Raw genomic sequence first — 21376 nt, forward strand, 5'->3', positions numbered from 1 at the left:
CAAGGGGTGAATGTCGTCACCACCACCTGTTCCAGGACATTAAGCAGTGAAATAACAATGGCTGGTCAGGAGAAAGGAGACGTGGTGCCTCGATCTCACAGCCACATGAGCCCTGTGGGGGCTGAACTGGAGAAGGGGGAGAAAGACGTTGGAGCACAGGCAATCTGTAGCCAAATTGATGTTTTTTTCTACTCAGCTGACAAGACAGGAGCAGGAGCAGCCAGTGGAGCTACAGGACGATGAGGAAGACTAGACAGAGAACCCGGACACACCGTGGCACTATGCAGTGGAGATGGAGACAGGGAGTCCCTCCAAGTCACTTGCACAAATGGCTCGATGCATGCTCACTTGCTTGCGCAGTAACAGCCGAATTGTCACCATTCGGCAGAGGGATGACTTCTTGCTCTCCACCTTGTTGGACCCTCGCAACCAGTCCAGAATGGGGGCCTTTCTTACACCCACCGAGAGGGAGGACAAACTAAACTACTACAGAGACATCCTATGTAGTCAGTTGGCCGCTGCCTATCGGCTCCATCGTCCATCCTCTCGCAGGTCTGACCAGGCCCTCTGCACTCACGTTCCACTGCTATGGCTGCTGGGGAGGAGTGGGGTGGCAGGAGCAGTACCAGCTCCATCAGCAGCAGCCTGAGTCTAGAGTCACTGATGAGTAGCTTTCTTCACTCGCATAGTGAAGAAACTACTCACCAGCAGCAGCAAGTCATGAGGCAAAACCTGAACCAGCAGGTGGGGGCATACTTGGACTGAACACTGCCATCCCGCATCAAAGATCCCCTGGACTACTGGGCAGCCAAACTTGATTTGTGGCCGCAACTGTGCCCTGGACAAGCTTTCCTGTCCAGCCAGTAGTGTGGCATCAGAACAGGTGTTTAGTGTGGCAGGGGGCATAGTTACCCCAAGGAGAACTTGCCTTTTCACCTAAAATGTGGAGAAACTGACCTTTGTGAAGATGAATCAGGTGTGGATCAGCCTGAAATCAGAGGATTTCCACACACCATTACCTGATGCATCAGACTAGATCATTCTGGGTGCCACACCCAAACTTTGTCAAAAGAGACCCATTTCTTCTGGCCACCTGCTTCAGCCATTATTCTGATGCTGTCACCCTCCTGATGTTACACACCTGCTTCCAGGTGATCCTACTGCCACCAACCATCTTGTGCAGTTACTGCCACTTCTTTTGCCCCCGCACCTCTCCACTCTGTGACTGGGTGGACACCTCATGCTGTTACCACTTCACCACTCTGTCACTGGGACTCTGTGTTGACTCCTGATGCTTTTGCCACCTCACCACTCTGTCACTGGACCACTGTGTTGACTCCTCATGTGACTATGAGAAGGGTAATAGAATAGACGGCACTCACCAGCGTAAATAAGACGATCCTTTATTAGTACAAAAGGTAAAATCTTCCGGCTGGAGCATGTGGTGCTCACCTGTGTTATTTCGCACCACATGCTCCAGCCTGAAGATTTTACCTTTTGTACTAATAAAGGATCGTCTTATTTAAGCTGGTGAGTGCCGCCTATTCTATTACCCTTCTCATAGCCATATTATTTGCTGTTGAGGCTGTGCACCACCGTTGGCGTTTTAAAGGGACAGGTAGTTGAGGACTGGGTACATACACATATATTGTGACGTCTGGCAGTGCCACCTATCTCTCTTCTCCTCACCATTAATGACTCCTGATGTGGTTGCCACCTCACCATTCTGATGGGGCCGCTACTGTCCCTGTTTAACCTTGTTGACTATTTAATTTACCCTTTTTCTGATTTGTCAGAAGGACAGAAAAATGAGAAACACAATGGATCCTGTCTTTGGAGCAGCCGAAAGGCCTGTATCATCATCATCAGGATTTGCTCATGATTTGGAAGCCAAAAGCAGGGGTAGGTACAAAACACAGAAGACATGCAAACTTTTCAATCATGTGTCATCTCTGTTTTGGATCCACTCCTGTTTTTTTGTTTTTTGTGTTTTTTTTTAGCCTTAACAATATTGATGGATTACTGACCATGTGAAGGTGGATGCTTAAAAAACAGGATCCGTTTTTGGGGGTTGTTCTTATGACGGATGAGAAGAAGGGCAAAATAAACAGTGATGTCAACACAAACTTACTGCTGATACCTTCTCCACTCTGTCAGGGGGACACTACTTGTATCAGCATGTAACAGAACAGGTTCTATAGAAATCTATGTGGAATGAGCTGACGACGGTGTAAAACGAATCACTGTTCCTTATACCTGCCGCTAACATTGACCTGTAAGTTTTGACCCCGTAACTGACCAAATAAGTGAAGTGTGAATTGATCCTAAGAGTGACGCCTGTCACCTGCGTGTCATACTGACTCACAGTACTGTTTCACTACCACAGCGGACTCCCTATGCATGCTTCTGCAATGCACAGTGTTCTACACCAATATACAGGCTGTTTTTTAACGCGATTCGTCATGAATAAATTCGGATTGAATCTAATCTTTTTGGGAAATTCGGCAAACTGTCTGAATCGAATTTTTGAAAAATGTGCTTATCTCTAGCGATGGTGCCAAGAGAGGACATGTACTTTCTTGGCAGACTGTCCAGATGATTACTGCTGAAAGCCCACAAGAGGTGTCCATTCAAGGTCCAGCTATATTCAGTGGTGCTACACTCTGAGCAGGTCCACAGCATTGAAACCACAGCCAAAATATGTGTCAAAGTCCACTGTGTAAACATAGCCTAGGCTACTTTCACACTTGTGTTGTTGTTTTCCGGTATTGAAATCCGGTAAAGGATCTCAATACCGGAAAAATAACGTTTCCGCTTAGTCCTCATGCATTCTGAATGGATAGAAATCCATCATTCAGGATGCATCAGGATGTCTTCTGTTCCGTCAGCAATTTGATTTGGTCCTGAAAGCAGGAGCCTAAAAAACAGGATCCATCACCCATTGACTTTCAATGTATTTAGTGGCAGATCCGTGTTTTTTTTCCGTCTCGATTTCACACAGCCGCATCATAACGGAACGGATGCATCCTGATGTGCAATATCAAAACAGATTTGTTTAATTCCCGTATTGAGATAATCTGCAGGATCTCAATACCGGAATTAACAACGCAAGTGTGAAAATAGCCTTAGGGTCCATTCACACGTCCGCACTTTGGGTCCGAATCCGTTCCGCAATTATGTGCAACAGGTGCGAACCCATTCATTTTCAATGGGGACAAAAAAGATGCGGACAGCACACAGTGTGTTGTCCGCATCTGCATTTCCGGTCCATAGCCCCGAACTTCAGATCTGCGGCTCCGCCCAAAAAATAGAACATGTCCTATTCTTGTCTGCAGCTGCGGACAAAAATAGGCATTTCTATTGGGTGCCGGCCCGGTGTTTTGCGGATCCGCAATTTGCAAACACTGCGGATGTGTGAATGGAGCCTAAGAGTGGGTTCATACAAAAGCTTTTTGTGACAGTGTTTGGTGCAATTGTTTAAGTCATAGACAGATGTGGGTTAGAAGGGAATGAGAATTATAAAGAAATGGCTTATATTCCTTCCTGATGAATCCAATTCTAGCTTTGGCTCAAAAAAACGTATATGTGAGAAACCAGCTGAATAAATAAACCACATGCAGTTGAAAAAAAGACCAAATTTATGTGTGTGGGGCCCCTCACAGACGTGGCTGCTGCAGAAGACGCCAAAATCATAATGAAGCAGGAATCTGTCCAGTAAAAATTGTACGTTTTTTATACATTGTGCAGATGTGGAAACATAACTGCTTCCAGAACCCAAACAGAAATGTGAGATAAAGCAAGCAGGGACACTCTGCACATCTCCCCTGCATCTTCTACTTTTATGGTGTAGTAATGGCAGGGAAAACGTTTGGGTGGTGATAAACATGTGAGTGAAAATACAGGAAAGACATGTATTAAGACAAGCTGTTTGTCACATGGTGGCGCTGTTCATATTGGAGCTTAGGTTGTGTTCACATTGCGCACAAAGTGGCAGAGGAACAGACTAGTGGATTTTACTGTTTCTGGCATATCTGGACTATAATGGGATCTTGAGGCTTTCCTGAATAAATGCAAGCTTTTGGTCGGACAAATACTACAGCGTCAATTGTCCGGGCGAAAGCTGGCATTTATGCCGGAGAGCGATCAGATTCCATTATCCCTGTTAGATCCCGGTAGTCTTTTCCTCTTACAGAACAGACTACCATAGTTTGTGCTACAGATGTGATCCTACCCTTACCCTAAGTTCACACCTGAGCGTTTTACAGCGCGTTCAAACGCGCTGTAAAACGCTCAACACATGAAAAGCAATGCTTCCCTATGGGAATGGTTCTCACCTGGGCGTTTTACAGCGCGTACGATCGCGCTGTAAAACGCCTGACGCTCAAACAAGTACTTGAGATTCTTTGGGGCGTTTTGACGCGCGTTTGTGGCCATAGGACACTGCAGTCAATGACACTACTATTACAAAAAACGCGCGTCAGAAACGCGCGTCTGACGCGCGTTTGGGAAACGCTCAGGTGTGAAAGCAGGGTTAGGGCGGTTTCACACAATTGAGTCCATTGCAGGAATCACGCTCCATGTGTAAGTGTGATCCTCTGTTCTGGACACTGATCGTCTTGCAGGAGAGCAGGGCATTATCATGAGTTATAATGCTGTGTGCCTCTGCATGATCTTACTGCATTTCTACAGGATCATACAGACATAAAGCTGTCACTATGATCCTGTAGAACAGGGGTAGGCAACCTCCGGCACTCCAGCCATTGTGAAACTACAAATCCCAGCATGGATATTTGCTCTGCTCTTCTCAGAACTCACATAGAAATGAATGGAGCATGCTGGGACTTGTAGTTTATGTTTCAATAGTTCTTTATTGGTATTCACAACAGCTGGAGTGGCAGAGGTTGCTGACCCCTGCTGTACAAGTAAAGTCAACCAGAGGCACATAGCATTATAAATCATGATTAGAGATCGAATTCGTTCCAAATGTCAGGAAAAATTAGATTCTGAACGAATGCGTATTTCTTCTCGCCTCGTGGTACCGAATCACAATTTCTCCTAACATGGCGGCTAAAATGTCGGCTACATGTGTGAGGACATTGGGCAAGGAACTCTAGGAAGGCGGCATGACCCATAATGCCATGCATGCAGCAAATCAGCAGCCATCCAGCCCGGTGATGTCACAGCCCTATAAATACGGCGGCCATCTTAGATTCTGCCATTTACCATCGTACTTTGTTCAGGGACAGACGTTTATGCCGGTGTAACGTTACATTACCCTACTTCGTGAGATTTCCCTACCTCATAACTTCCGGTCACACCGGAAATGACGTGAGGAGGCGTGCCGGAGCTGTGCCAATCTGCGCATGCGCAAAACAGCGGTTTAGGGAAATCTCACAGCGGAGTTCAGCTGGACACTGGGACACTGCACATGCACCGGAGAGCCTCACCAGCCTTAGAGTAGGGAAAACTACAGAAAATCCATCCGATCTCCGCGCCTGTGCAGTGTGGGGGTAGGGAGATCTGATGGCCATTTTTTCTGTAAAAAAAAAATATATATATATATAAATATATATATACATATATATATATATATATATATATATATATGGGACTCAGCCCACACAACCCCTAGCAGGTGCAGATTGCTATGGCGAAATACAGATACAAACGCAAAAACACAAAATGCAATCGCACTCTGCAACCAGCACTCTGCCCTGCCTTTATGCTGGATGTTGAATAAGGCATTGGTGTACATTTTGGCCAAAGCGTAATAAGCCACTCACCGCGTCAAGTTCGCCTCCATGAGTGGTCCCTAACACTAGTTCCTACCTTTTATGGGCCATGACAGCCACACAAAGTCCAGGGAGCGCAGGTACAGCATGCACGCCAAGCACACTCTGCTTTTAACCCCGTCCAGTGCCATTACAGCTTTCATCAGATCCAGGGATGCAAGTACCAACATGCATGCTGAGCCCACTATATACTTCTCCTGGAGCCTAATGGCTACTGGTAGGTGCTATATAAGCAGACTCCGTTTTATACTGACTTTAAAACCAGCCTCCATGGCAGACTAACTGGTCAGGTGTGCATGACTGCTTGGAGATCGCCACGCCTCCAATATATACTACAAAGAAAAAATATGGGGGATTCAGCCTGCACAACCCCTAGCAGGTGCAGATTGCTATGGCGAAATACAGATACAAATGCAAAAACACAAAATGCAATCGCACTCTGCAACCAGCACTCTGCCCTGCCTTTATGCTGGATGTTGAATAAGGCATTGGTGTACATTTTGGCCAAAGCGTAATAAGCCACTCACCACGTCAAGGTCGCCTTAATGAGTGGTCCCCAACACATTTTTTCTGTTAAAAAAAAAAATATATATATATAAATATATATGTATACAGTACAGACCAAAAGTGTGAAACAACTGAAAATATGTCATATTCTAGGTTCTTCAAAGTAGCCACTTTTTGCTTTGATTACTGCTTTGCACACTCTTGGCATTCTCTTGATGAGCTTCAAGAGGTAGTCACCTGAAATGGTATTCCAACAGTCTTGAAGGAGTTCCCAGAGATGCTTAGCACTTGTTGGCCCTTTTGCCTTCACTCTGCGGTCCAGCTCACCGCAAACCATCTCGATTGGGTTCAGGTCCAGTGACTGTGGAGGCCAGGTCATCTGGCGCAGCACCCCATCACTCTCCTTCATGGTCAAATAGCCCTTACACAGCCTGGAGGTGTGTTTGGGGTCATTGTCCTGTTGAAAAATAAATGATGGTCTAACTAAACGCAAACCGGATGGAATAGTATGCCGCTGCAAGATGCTGTGGTAGCCATGCTGGTTCAGTATGCCTTCAATTTTGAATAAATCCCCAACAGTGTAACCAGCAAAGCATCCCCACATCATCACACCTCCTCCTCCATGCTTCATGGTGGGAACCAAGCATGTAGACTCCATCCGTTCACCTTTTCTGCGTCGCACAAAGACACGGTGGTTGGAACCAAAGATCTCAAATTTGGACTCATCAGACCAAAGCACAGATTTCCACTGGTCTAATGTCTATTCCTTGTGTTCTTTAGCCCAAACAAGTCTCTTCTGCTTGTTGCCTGTCCTTAGCAGTGGTTTCCTAGCAGATATTCTACCATGAAGGCCTAATTCACACAGTCTCCTCTTAACAGTTGTTCTAGAGATGTGTCTGCTGCTAGAACTCTGTGTGGCATTGACCTGGTCTCTAATATGAGCTGCTGTTAACCTGGGATTTCTGAGGCTGGTGACTCGGATGAACTTATCCTCCGCAGCAGAGGTGACTCTTGGTCTTCCTTTCCTGGGGCGGTCCGCATGTGAGCCAGTTTCTTTGTAGTGCTTGATGGTTTTTGTGACTGCACTTGGGGACACTTTCAAAGTTTTCCCAATTTTTCGGACTGACTGACCTTCATTTCTTAAAGTAATGATGGCCACTCGTTTTTCTTTACTTAGCTGCTTTTTTCTTGCCATAATACAAATTCTAACAGTCTATTCAGTAGGACTATCAGCTGTGTATCCACCTGACTTCTCCACAACGCAACTGATGGTCCCAACACCGTTTATAAGGCAAGAAATCCCACTTATTAAACCTGACAGGGCACACCTGTGAAGTGAAAACCATTTCAGGTGACTACCTCTTGAAGCTCATCAAGAGAATGCCAAGAGTGTGCAAAGCAGTAATCAAAGCAAAAGGTGGCTACTTTGAAGAACCTAGAATATGAAATTTTCAGTTGTTTCACACTTTTTTGTTATGTATATAATTCCACATGTGTTAATTCATAGTTTTGATGCCTTCAGTGTGAATCTACAATTTTCATAGTCATGAAAATAAAGAAAACTCTTTGAATGAGAAGGTGTGTCCAAACTTTTGGTCTGTACTGTATATATATTTATTTATTTAACAGGAAAAAAAATATATATATATATTTATTTAACAGAAAAAAATGGCGATCAGATCTCCCTACCCCCACACTGCGCAGTGGCGGAGATCGGATGGATGTTCTGTAGTTAGCCGCTCTTGCGCACTGGGCCGTAATTTTTCCCTACCCTAAGGCTGGTGAGGCTCTCTGGCGCATGCGCAGTGTCCCGGTGTCCAGCTGAACTCTGCTGTGAGATTTCCCTAAACAGTTGTTTTGCACATGCGCAGATCGGCACAACTCCGGCACGCCTCCTCACGTAATTTCCGGTGCAACCGGAAGTCACGAGGTAGGGAAATCTCACGAAGTAGGGTAATGTAACGTTACACCGGCACTAGGGAGAGTGAAAGAAAACCTCATTGTAAAAAAAAAGCGTTTTTATAAATGCACGATAAGGATAGGGAGGAATCATTTCACATCATCTAAGTGCAGGGACAGACGTTGCAGGGGCTAGGGAGTCATACAGAAAACATCATTGGGGAAAAGAAACGATTTAGAAGTGCAGGGAAAGATTATTTGGGATCCAAGTAGCCATTATACAGCTCTGGCATTCCAGCAATTAGTTCTTGTTATTGGGGTGCAAGTGCTATGTTGAAAAGCCTTTAGTGGCTTATATCTGTGGAAAAAGAGAAATATATACTCTGCTCACTTCTGCAGCTATATATGGTAAAAGTGTTTAGTGCCCTATTATAGTACAGTATGAGAAAAATAGACGCTGTTCACATTTAGTTTTTTTTGCAATATTTCCATAGAAAAAGAGAAAAATACATGCTGTTCACGTTTGCTGTTATTTGCGCAGAAAAAATTTAGTGGCCTATTTCAGTATAAAAAGAACAATATATTCGTCGCTTTTAGGGGTGTTTTAATTTCCGTTTCATTTGTTTAGTTCAGCTACAAGTATGTCAGGCAGAGAAGTGCCAGGTCATGCACAAAGGAGTGGCAGAGGCATGAATGTTTCTGGCGTAAGCAGAGGTCGCAGCAGAGTAAGGGGTCGTGGCAGCAGTAGTCGCAGCTAGAGGCCTGAGCTTCCGGGGTCATCTAGCGGTCGTGTCTTGACCAGAAACCCAGCTGTTCTAGATTGATTAACTTTGTCATTCACATCATCCCAAGTGACATCAGACACTACCAGCCAACAGTCGGAGGGTTCGTCAGACACAACCCTTAGTTGGCATGGCCCTGTGCTCTCACCTGTCCTCAACCTGCCTCTGTCCTTTTCTGTTCTCTCACCGCGAGAAGTAGTATATGCTGTAGGCTCAGATTCACAGTAGTGATGAGGAGAGTGGCACAGGAGCTTGTGCTGGGAGTTGTCAGGCTCCCGACTCAGAGGCTGTTAAGGAGGACATAAGTGATGTGTAGACACTAATCGATGATGATGAAGTCAATCGCACTTGGGAGCCAGGTGCAGAAGGGGCTTTATAATCATCAGGAGAAGAGGGTGGCAGTTTGCCAGTGAGGCAGTGGCAGAGCCAGCAAGGTGGTAGCATGGCTGGGAGTCAGCAGGGTGGCAGCAGTGGGAGGCAGTGGCGTACACAAAATTCATGGGGCCCCGGTACGAAACTGATCCATGGGGCCCCCTCCCTGTCGCATCCCCCCCCCCAACCTGCCGCAAGAATTTAGGAGCAGCCAGAGGAGCTACAGGACGATGAGAAAGACGAGACAGAGGACCCGGACACACCATGGCAGTATGCAGTGGAGATGGAGACAGGGAGTCCCTCCGAGTCACTTGCACAAATGACCCACTGCATGCTCACTTGCTTGCGTAGTGACACCCGAATTGTCACCATTTGGCAGAGGGATGACTTCTTGCTCTCCACCTTGTTGGACCAGTCCAGAATGGGGGCCTTTCTTACACCCACCGAGAGGGAGGACAAACTAAACTACTACAGAGACATCCTATGTAGTCAGATTGCCGCTGCGTATCGGCCCCATCGTCCATCCTCTTGCAGGTCTGACCGGGGAGGGGGACCTCTGCGCTCACGTTCCACTGCCATGGATGCTTGGGAGGGGTGGGGTGGCAGGAGCAGTACCAACTCCATCAGCAGCAGCCTGATTCTAGAGTCGCTGATGAGTAGCTTTCTTCACCCGCATAGTGAAGAAACTACTCACCAGCAGCAGCAGGTAGACCTGTAGCGGGACCTGAACCAGCAGGTGGTGGCATACTGTCACGGGTGGTGTTGCAGAAAGCTGGAACTTATAAATAAACATCCGACTGGCTTGATCCCAAACAATCGAGCATATGGGTGAGCCCTATAAAACCTCTAGAGCTCTCCCTGACTGCTATGCCCATGCAAAGGTCTTTATGGTTGACGATTGCATGCCCACGTACCTAATACTGTGTGACACCTGAAAAGCCTATAATAGTGAGGGGACACGACCACTGGCTCCCTGCACTTAATACGGACAGAGTCAGGGTCACCTAGAATCAAGCCAGCAAGGAAACACAAATAAAGGAAAAATACTTATCTGAGGAATCACCAGTAGCAGCCTCCAGCAGTGAACAACTCATCCAGGAAGTAGTATAAACCGCAAAGTGAGGCAGTATGGGAGGGAATATAAAGGGAGACAATTAGTGTAAATAGGTGACAGCTGGGAGAAGGAAAGGATATGACAAAGTGAAACCAAAACAAAAAGCGTCATGCAAGAGATAGAGAAGAACGTCTAACAGACCTTCTCACAGAACTGGCGGTGACACATACTTGGGCAGCTCCCTGCCACCCCACATTGAAGATCCGCCGGACTACTGGATAGCCAAACTGGATTTGTGCCCACAACTAGCAGAGTTTGTCCTGGAAAAGCTGTCCTGCCCGGCCAGTAGTGTGGCAACAGAGCGGGTGGAGAGACTGACCTTTGTCAAGATGAATCAGGCATGGATTAGCCAGGATTTCCAACCACCAATTCCTGATGCATCAGATTAGATCATCCATGTTGCCACACCAACACTTTGATACAAGAGACCAGTTTCTTCTGGCTACCTGCCTCAGCTACTACTTTGATGCTGCAACCCAACTGATGCCACACATCTGATGCCAAGTGCTCCTTATTTCACCCACCTTCGTCAGCGGGTACTGGTATTGCCACCCACTGCCCCATTCTGTTACTGGGTTACTTTCTGGTCTCCTGATGTAGCTGCTGCTGCCATCTCCAAACTATGTCACCTTGACACTCTGTGGTCACCACCTGCTGCTGACATCTCCACACTATGTCACCTTGCCACTCTGTGCTCTCCTCCTGCCGCTGCCATCTCCACACTGTCACCTTGCCACTCTGTGCTTTCCTCCTGTCGCTGCTGCCATCTCCACACTATGTCACCTTGCCACTCTGTGGTCTCCTCCTGCTGCTGCCATCTCCACACTATGTCACCTTGACACTCTGTGGTCTCCTCCTGCTGCTGCCATCTCCACACTCTGTCACCTTACCACATTGTGGTCTCCTCCTGCTGCTGCCATCTCCACACTATGTCACCTTGCCACTCTGTGATCTCCTCCTGCTGCTGCCGCCAATTTCACACTATGTCACCTTGCCCACTCTGTGGTCTCCTCCTGCTGCTGCTGCCATCTCCACACTATGTCACCTTACCACTTTGTGGTCTCCTACTGCTGCTGCCGCCATCCTCACACTATGTCACCTTGCCACTCTATGGTATCCCCCGATGCTGCTGCTGCTACTGCCATCTCAACACTACGATATGTCACCTTGCCACTCTGGGGGATCCTGCTGCTACTGCTGCCATCTCCACACTATGTCACCTTGCCACTCTGTGTTATCCTACTGCTGCTGCCATCTCCACACTATGTGAACTTGCCACTCTGTGGTCTCCTCATGCTGCTGCCGCCATCTCCACACTATGTCACCTTGCCACTCTGTGGTCTGCTCCTGCTGCTGCCGCCATCTCCACACTATGCCACCTTGCCACTCTATGGTATCTCCCTGATGCTGCTGCTGCTGCTACTGCTACTGCCATCTCAACACTACGATATGTCACCTTGCCACTCTGGGGGATACTGCTGCTACTGCTGCCATCTCCACACTATGTCACCTTTCCACTCTGTGTTATCCTGCTGCTGCTGCCATCTCCACACTATGTCAACTTGCCACTCTGTGGTCTCCTCATGCTGCTGCCATCTACAGACTCTGTCATTGTGCCACTCGGTGGCCTCCTCATACTGCTTCCACCTCTAGACCCTGTCATTGGGCCACTCTGTGGTCTCCTCATACTGCTTACACCTTACCACTATGACATAGGTCCACTCTGTGGACTCCTCATGCTGTTCCCACCCTCCCACTTCATGACTGGTCCACTATTTTGGCTTTCGGCCTGGCTGACATCATCATTTATTTGATCTTTCTTCTAATCTGTCAGAAGGAAGGAACAATGACACACACAACGGATCCGGTCTGTGTAACAGTTGTAAGGCCTGTATGGTCCCATCAGAATTGGCTTATGATTTGGTAGACAAAAGTAGGAGTGGTAACATGCAAATATTCCATTCAGGTGTCATCTCTGTTTTAGATCCACTCCTGTTTATTTTTTGGCATTAGCAATACTGATGGATTATTGAGCAAAAGCTGTATTTTGTATGCAAGTAAAGCCGTATCCTTCACAGACAGTATCCGTTTTTTGTGGGTTATTGTTCTAATGGATCAGAGGAAGGGCAAATTAATCAGTGACGTCAACACAAACTTACTGCTGACACCCTCTCCACTCTGTCAGGGGGCTCTACTTGTATAAGCGTTTAATAGAACAGGTTCTGTAGACATCACTGAATCAGGTGACGATGGTGTAAAAGGAGTGCGCTTCTTCTTGACACTAACATGGACCTGTAAGGTTGAGTTCATACTTGAGTTATTTGGTCAGTTTTGGCAAATTTAAGTATACTTTATTATAATTGTAATCACGTTTTGGTTCAATTTAATATTAAATATTTAATGAATTTACCAATAAAAATTAACGTATTTTCCGGCGTATAAGACGACTGGGCGTATAAGACGACCCCCAATTTTTCCAGTTGAAATATAGGGTTTGGGCTATACTCGCCGTATAAGACTACCCCTCCAACAACATTTACTTTGGCATCAAGATCTGCAGGCAATTGTTGTGCAATTTTTGTCTTTTGCCTCAGTACCATACTATGCCTTTCCAAGAATCTAGTACACCAGGATGCAGTGGCCTTAAATCTGTTGCTGTGATCTGGGTTAGATTTGGCCCACTGAAGTTCAAACAAACGTATTTTATTTTGTGTCACTACATAACCGTTTTGGCGATGCTCATTCACCATGTCTGCTACATGTTTTTCGAGTTCTGGCCAATGTGGGGTGCCTCTCCTTAATGCACACTTACCCCTTGGCATACTCTTTAATGCTTTAAATTTGCTTTCCAGTCGCAAACCATCTTTTCTGTTACTCCATATTGTCTTGCAGCAGCGCAGTTATTATGTTCCATGGCAAAGTTTACAACTTTAAGTTTGAAACTGGCTTCATATTTCTTTCTTCTTGCTGGTAGAGCCATGATGGGGTCTTGACTGTTAGCCATTTGTATACTGTACTGTATGTACTGGTGCTATACTGTATGAACCGATGCAGATACTGGTGCTGTACTGTATGTACAGGTACAGATACTGGTGTTGTACTGTATTCACCACCACATGTATCTGCTCCCCAGATAGATTCTGTTTTTTCACCACACCAAACTTCATTAGAGATCCGCCAACATTAGAATTGGCTGAAGTGCAGATGCTCCTGCTGCCCCCCCCCCCCCCCCCCCCCCCCCGCCTTCCCTCAGAATTGCCAATCCAACCCAGTATACAACAACCAGCCAATCACAGCAAGCGATGTACCGGTATTTTCTGTGCACACTGCATACAAAGCCTGCTTGGATTGGGTGGGTCAGCTCTCCCTGCCTGCCCAGCCCTCCCTGTCTTCAAGACGATCTGAGCGGTAGTACGCAATGTGATACTGCCGGCATGAGAAAACCACTGAGAGCAGGAAGAGGGGGCTGCTTCAGGAGCGGCTGGCCGGGATGCAGCACACAGTGGCTCAGCTAGAGGGCGCCTGTCCCTGAAGCTGGAGAAGGACCAGTCTTGCTAGGAAGTAAGTTTCAGCATGCTGTATACCGGCATATGAGATGACACCCGGCGTATAAGACGACCCCCGACTTTTGAGAAAATTTTCATGTGTTAAAAAGTAGTCTTATACGCAGGAATATACAGTACATGTTGCCTAAGACAGGAGAGAATTAGCCAGTCTTTTGTTTATTCAACAACGTGGTGTTGCGATGGAGAAAGCATGCCAAGAAAACAATTCCTCTCCACCTGGAGACGAATCCTGTCAAGATTGCTGCAAGTGCGGTATTGGCTGCTCATCGATCAAGATACTTCTGGGGGAAACCTGCCTGGAATGAACAGGCCTCCAGTAGCTACAGACAATGAGAAGACAAAGCTTCAAGATAGCTTGGAGCCCAGAAGAGTCGCAAAGTTAGTCAAGATTCAAACCACATAGTAGTTATGCCTATATGAGCTCCTTCAGACTAGTTATGCCCACATTGTGACACCTCACAGTAGTTATGCCCACATGCACCCCCTCAAAGTAGTTATGAATATAGGTGCTCCCCTAACAGTAGTTATGCCCACATGCCCCCCCCCCCTTTCACAGAAGTTATGCACAGATATGTGCCCCCTTCACAGTAGTTATGCACAGATATGTGCCCTCTTCACAGAAGTTATGCCCACATATGTGCCCCCTTCACAGTAGTTATGCCCAGATATGTGCCCCCTTCAAAGCAGTTATGCTCAGATATATTCCCTCTTCAGGGTAGTTTTGCCCAGATATGTGCCACCTTCACAGGAAGAAAAACTATAAATACTCACCTAGTTCCTCTGATGATCATCCCAACTCACCCTGCACTCCCCAGCAGTAGCAGACAGGATACTGTTACACATCGTGCTTCTGGGCTGTGTAAGAGGAGTCTATAGGCTGATTCCTGGGCCTGCACCTTTCCTCCTACGCAGCCCAGCACTGTGGAGGGATTGCCGTTGAGCTGTCAGCTGACCTGGGAGAGGACAGCTCCCTGCTTCACCATTACAGGCAACTATGTCTGCATCTTGTGGACACAGATCTAAAAAAAAGGAAAACAGAAAAGGAATGAATCGCACATCCAGCTGCTATGCTTTGATCTCATTCCTGCTACTTTTGCTAAATAGCGCCTGTGTACCGCCTCCTATGCTACATGCTGAATGAGGCATTAGTGTACATTTTGATCAAAAGGCATAAGCCCACTCACCACGCCAAGGTTGCCTCTATGAGTGGGTCCTAACCAAAAATTAGCGCGGCGCTGCACGGCGACCACCGACGCTGTGGCGCTATCCCGGCCGGCGGTGGGACCCAGCAGTCAAACATGCCTGACTATGCCATACCTAGCACTGGGCCCCACCAACCAGCCAGAAAAACAGCACAATGGCCCCCGTACAGCAACGCACCATGTGAACAGTTGGCAAAGCTCACCTTACCTGAAGCTCTCAGGAACTCCAACTGAGAGCATGGTAGGCTAATGTAACCCCTACTGCAGAATACTTAGCTAATTAAAATCACCTGGCCGAATGGAAGGAGTGCTGATCCAGGGACAGAATCTCTATACATATATATAAAAAAAAAAGGTGAAAAGAAAAGGAATGAATTGCACATCCAGATGCTATGCTTTGATCCTATCCCTGCTACTTTTGCAGAAGACAGTACTAAATAGTGGACACAGAGACAGCTTAGAGTGTAACATACCTCAGTCATTCCGGGGCCGGGAGACAGCCACTGAAATTCGGGAATGCCCTACTGGATCCAGGACCGTTGGGAGGTATACATACTAAAAAGACACCCGTAATAAAGGGGCTTGGTTAAAGTTATGAGGTAAAATTACCTCAGGTTTACATGAACGGATCCGCACCCGTTGCGTAATTTTTTTTCGGACAAGAATAGGCATTTTCTATTATGGTTGCGGCCATGTGCGGTCCACAAATTGCGGAACGCACATGGCCGGTATCCGTGTTTTGCAGATCCGCAAAGCACTACGGCCGTCTGAATAGGCCCTTAGGCAGTTGTTTTTCATTTGTTTTTTATGTATTTTTATGTTTTTTCCTCAAAGTATCTGGTGCAGCGCAGTTATTATTTGCTACCTTTGTGAGCTTTTTTGTCTTCACTTCTCTTCTGGCCTCCTCCGTCCAGTCTGGTGAACGAGCCCAGCAGCTTGGTCTTTCCTCCTGGTGTGGAGGATGGACTAGTGTTGTGCCTGGTCTGTACAACTTGACCTGGTAAGGTATATTGACCCACAGGGATGAATACTGTGACCTAGGAGGTATCACACCAAGGAGCGCCACCTTACTTATTTCTTTTATAATTTATTCTATAAACACCTTGGATTTCCTCTTCATGACGTAAATGTGGTCTTCGTCTGTTTTGAGTGTCGAGTTGCACCACATTTCATGGAGATATGTGCCTACTTTCAGCTGAACATGAATTTGTCGTAAAAAGAACCAAAAGAGGTCAGACTAAAGCCTCATTCACATGTCCGTGTCCATGCTCAAATCTGTGAAAAAGTGGTCAGTGATGCCTCCGTGAAGATGTCCGTGTAGGATCTGTGTTTGGTCCGTGTGTCTGTTTTTTGCTGTCCATGTGTCATCTGTGTTTCACTCACACTGTACAGCTGAAAAATAATTTTCAAAGCATCTCTTCCTAATGATCCGTGAAACACGGATGGCATCCATGTTGCATCGTGGTTTTTCACGTACCCATAGGCTATAATGGGCGTGATGGATCAATAAACATGGACAAAATGCAGCATGCTTCCGTGCTAAAAACATGGACGTGGTAAAAAAATGATGTTTGAATACACACATTAAAATGAATAGGTACGTGTGCTACCCGTGGAGAACAGGTACAGCACACGTCCGTGGAACACTGATGTGTGAATGTGAATTAATAGCAGTAGGCCTAGTCTAATTCCGAAAGTGCTGTGAGATTTTAATAAATAGTAGGCAAAAGAAAGACAGACTAAGCAAATGCCCCTGTCTAATTTTATACCTATAAACAGTCAAGCTTGATAAACGTGCTCCATTGAGATTGTGCTAACATTGGTGATATCCTTCAGGGTGCACATAAGCATATTATAAATAATATAATTCCCAATAAATATATATCTTTTTTACAGGTTCCTAGAATCTGATATAAAAAAATCCAAAACCAAGACATCAAGGTTTAGAAATTGTTGATTAATATGTCAAATATTTTTGGCTAAGCAAACTAAAATAAAAGAGTTCCTGCCCTTTTGAAAACATCTTAATACAATAGAAATGTCATAAGCTTTGATCAGTGGGGCTCTAAGTGCTGATATCACCAATCACTGTATCAGTATCTGATGACCCGGGACCTCCGCCGATCAGCTGTTTGAGAAGGCAGCAGCGCTCGCAGAAGCATACAGAATACAGTACACAGCATAACAATACATTTTATTGAGCAGCCCAGTGGTTATACTAAAAGGAGAGATTTATTAAACTGGTGTAAATTAGAAGTGGCTAAGTTGCCAGTAGCAACCAATCAGATTCCACCTTTTATTTTTGACAGCTCCTTTGGAAAGGTAGAATCTGATTGGTTGCTATGGGCGACGTTTGAAAAGTGTAGAATGTTTTTCGTGGCACGTCCCCATTTTACTGTGAAAACTTCTTTAACTTGGCCTCTCCCAAAAGAGCAAAATAAAGTCGGGCACAGCCAAAAAGGCACAAAGTTAAAGGGGTTGTCCGGGTTCGGAGATGAACCCGGACATATGCCCTTCTTCATCCAGGCAGGCCCTCTGAGATGAGCATTGGAGCATTTCATGCTCCGATGCTCTCCTTTTCCCTAGGCTTTTTTTATTAGATCCGGTAACGTACTGGCTCTCTGCTAGGTGCCTAGCCGAAAGACGAGCGATGTCACCAGCACTAATGGGCGGACTTTAGCGCTGACCTAGCCTGTAATACAGCTGTGACGTCACCGGGAACACTGCTAGGAATACAATACAGTGCAGAGCAAGTGTGAACATTGGAGCATGAAATGTTTCAATGCTCCCCTCAGAGGAGCTGTGTGGGTGAAAAAGGGGATATGTCTGGGTTCAGATCTGAAACTGGACAACCCCTTTTAGTGCATTTGTCTCTTCATTCCAGCTGTGCCAGTTACGCCCCCCTTCTCCCCATGCTGATTAAAAATTCTGCCATTACACTATGACACCCGAGTTTCTTTGTGGGTACTACAGTATATGTTCACATTACTAAAATCCACAGCACAAAAATCAGTAGCTGAAAAAGGTGGTCTTTGGTGGCAGATTTCTAATTTGGTGGAGTTGTTACAAGATTTTTTTTCATAAAAGTTTTTTTTATTGAGGTTTCTCTGCTTCCTTATTGACCTCTATGAAATCCACAATTAAATCTGCTTCAAAGAAGTGAAATGTCACTTCTGAATTATTTTCCAAATCAGCTACTGTAAAAAACCTCAATCATTTTTTCACTGTGTGCACGTGTCCACATATTTTACGTTAAAGTCAATTGGAGTTTTAAATGTGGATTTAGCAGCAGAAAATGCTTGTTTTCTTCTGCTAAATCAGTGGCAGATTTTAGCCATGTAAACATACCCTGAAAGGTCAGGTACCTACTAGGGGTGAGTGAATCGAGCTTCGGATCCAAGATCCGAAGTTGATTCTCTGTACAGCATTAAAATGTATGTGCTTCACGGAGGTAAAACTCATTAAGTCCGAACTTGTGCGAGACTTTAGTGAATATTTAGTGAATTTTGCCTCGCCAAAACACATAAATTTTAATGCTGTACGGAGACAAACTTGACCTGGATACGAAGCTTGATTCACTCACCTCTAGTACCTACCCAGTAAAAAATGGGAAACAATAGTGACTGTTTTAACTGGAAAATAACCAATTGCCTTACAGTTGTGTTTTTATCTCTTGTAGCAAAAGGCCTGGTTGAGATTGGCGCACAATGGATTCACGGACCATCTCCAGGCAACCCAGTCTTTGAGCTGGCATCTCAATTTGGTCTTTTACACCCAGATACTTTGCTTGAGGAGAAACAAAAAATTAAATGGGACGACCAACCCTCTTCCCTACCAGTTATCTACAGTAGTGCAGGAAGAAAGATCGACCCAGAAGTGATGGCCAACATTATAGAGTTGCATAACACATGGGTGACTCAAGTCCGGAATTTCACCAATGGTGATTGTGATCCTGAAGCTAGTGTGGGACAATTTATCAGAGAAAAGATTGTCCACAGCTCACAAGAATGGGACAAAGAACAAACAAAAAAGAACATGGCTTTCTTAGGGGCATTGCTCAAATTGGAAAGTTGTGTAACTTCAGCCCATAGTATGGACCAGGTGGCACTATGCCCTTTTGGGGAATATACAATGTTTCCAGGACTTGATTGCACCTTTCCTAAGTAAGTTAAAAAAAATATGATTGTGTCTTGTATTAACTAATAACAATAAGCTTGCACTATTGCTTAACCCCTTAAGGACTTAGGGTGTACCGGTAAGCCCTATTTCCCGAATCCTTAATGACTCAGGGCGTACCGGTACGTCCTAAGTTTAAATCGCGATTGCGGCGCTGCGGTGGTTAATCGGAACAGGATGCCGGCTGAAATCATTCAACCGTTATCCTGTCACAACGCCAGGGGGGGTCATGTGACCCCCCCCCCCCCGTATCGGCGATCGCAGAAAACCGCAGGTCAATTCAGACCTGTGGTTTGCTGCGTTTACGGTCCATTCGGGTCTCCGGTGACCCGATGAACCGGAATAAGACTGCGATCGGTGGCGTGTTTACACACCACCAATCACAGTCCAAAGATTTGGAGAGGCGGTGCTGGCCCTGGTGCTGAATGCTGCTGTCCAGGGTGCTGATTGGTGCAGGGGAGAGAGGCGCGAGATTCAAACTTCCTGCGCTCCTCTCTCCCCTCCTCTTCCTGTTCTGCACGAGCACCGTCCAGCACCAGCTCCTGAGTCCCCCCCTAATCGGCATTCATCACCCTCCTGCACCCATCGCCCTCCAGATAGGTTAGGGTCAGTGAGGGAGAGGCACCGTTAGGCAGGGATAGAAGGGAAAAGTTAGCTAGGAAAAACAAAAAAAAAGCACTTCTATTCCAAAAAAAAAATTGTTTAAGATTTCAGACCCTAGACACTTGCCCCACCACCACCAACCCCCGTTCGTTGCTCAGCACCCAGGCTCATTTTTGGCTAAACCCGGTGGCTGGACGCCGGTCAGTGCAGCCGAGGTGAGAACATTTTGGGGCCTCGTGCTGCATATGGGTCTAGTGCAAAAACCCAGTGTCAGGCAATACTGGAGTGGGGACATCCTCTACCAGACCCCACTCTACAGTATGGCCATGACACGTCCCTGGTTTGAGGCCATCCGGAAATTATTTCGATAATGCAGCATATACCCCCCCCCCCCCGAGGTGATCCTGCCCATGACCGTCTGTATAAGATACGGCCGGTCATCGATCACTTCGGGGCCAAATTTGAGCAGGCTTACGTACCTGGAAGGGAGGTCGCGGTTGATTCTCTTGTTGCGTTCAAGACTCAGTTTCCGCCAATACATTCCCACTAAGCAGGCGAGGTATGGCGTGAAGCTATACAAAATTTGTGAGAGTACCTCAGGGTACACTTACAAATTTTGTGTGTACGAGGGGCGAGATTCCCTTATTCAACCCCCAGAATGTCCCCCCACTGCTAGATAAGGGTTACCTCCTTTACGTGGTGTGGGGATCCGCTCTGGTAGGCAGTGGTAGCGAGTGCAGTATAGAGGCAACACAGAATGGTCTTGGTGTAAAACACGATGCTTTGTTTATTCACACGGTGCATACAAGTGAAAGACGGTGCAGTTCATAGGGAGGGTGGTCACACACAACAGCAAAATAATAGTTCAAACACAGCAAGTCCCTGCTGCAGGCTACTTGAGGCCTGTTTCAGTCACATAAAGCAAAGTCTATTTAAAGCCAGGAGTAATGTCACCTTTTTCTCCTTGGTGAAGTAAGTCCATGGGTCTTGCTTCTAGCCACAGGACACGGATCCCTCCTGGGTTCAGCTGCAGGATCCTGCACAGTCCTCCACAGGCCTCAGCACACAGCCCAGCTCACCTCCACTTCTCACTCTCACAGCCAGAGAACACAGAAGCTTCACATTGCACACCCCACCCTTGTTGCTGGTCAGGTTTTTAACCCTTCCCTGCAAAACCTGGCCTGGACCGTGGGGAGACAGGCACCCGCCCGCATATCTGCCTGCTCCCAATAAGAGCCGGCCCGGATCCGCTGTGTTAACAGCATAACCGCTGCAATATGCACTTTTCTGGCTCTTACTCCACCGGTGCCAGGACCCCCGGTGGCACGTACCTGCCGTCTATTACCACCCCAGGTACTCTCCT

At 46.5% G+C, this 21376-nt stretch overlaps 1 protein-coding gene across 2 annotated transcripts in view; it reads left to right on the plus strand.

The window, feature by feature from the left end:
* Nucleotides 1-21376, plus strand: part of LOC122940929 (peroxisomal N(1)-acetyl-spermine/spermidine oxidase-like) — a 110905-nt gene that overhangs the window by 36770 nt on the left and 52759 nt on the right. For both annotated transcript variants that reach the window (XM_044297861.1, XM_044297862.1), the window contains exon 2: nucleotides 18914-19397. In XM_044297861.1, the coding sequence (XP_044153796.1) occupies nucleotides 18914-19397 (484 nt within the window). The remainder of the gene's footprint in view (nucleotides 1-18913; nucleotides 19398-21376) is intronic.

The sequence above is a fragment of the Bufo gargarizans genome, chromosome 6, assembly GCF_014858855.1.
Source record: "Bufo gargarizans isolate SCDJY-AF-19 chromosome 6, ASM1485885v1, whole genome shotgun sequence".
NCBI classification, from domain to species: Eukaryota; Metazoa; Chordata; class Amphibia; order Anura; family Bufonidae; genus Bufo; species Bufo gargarizans.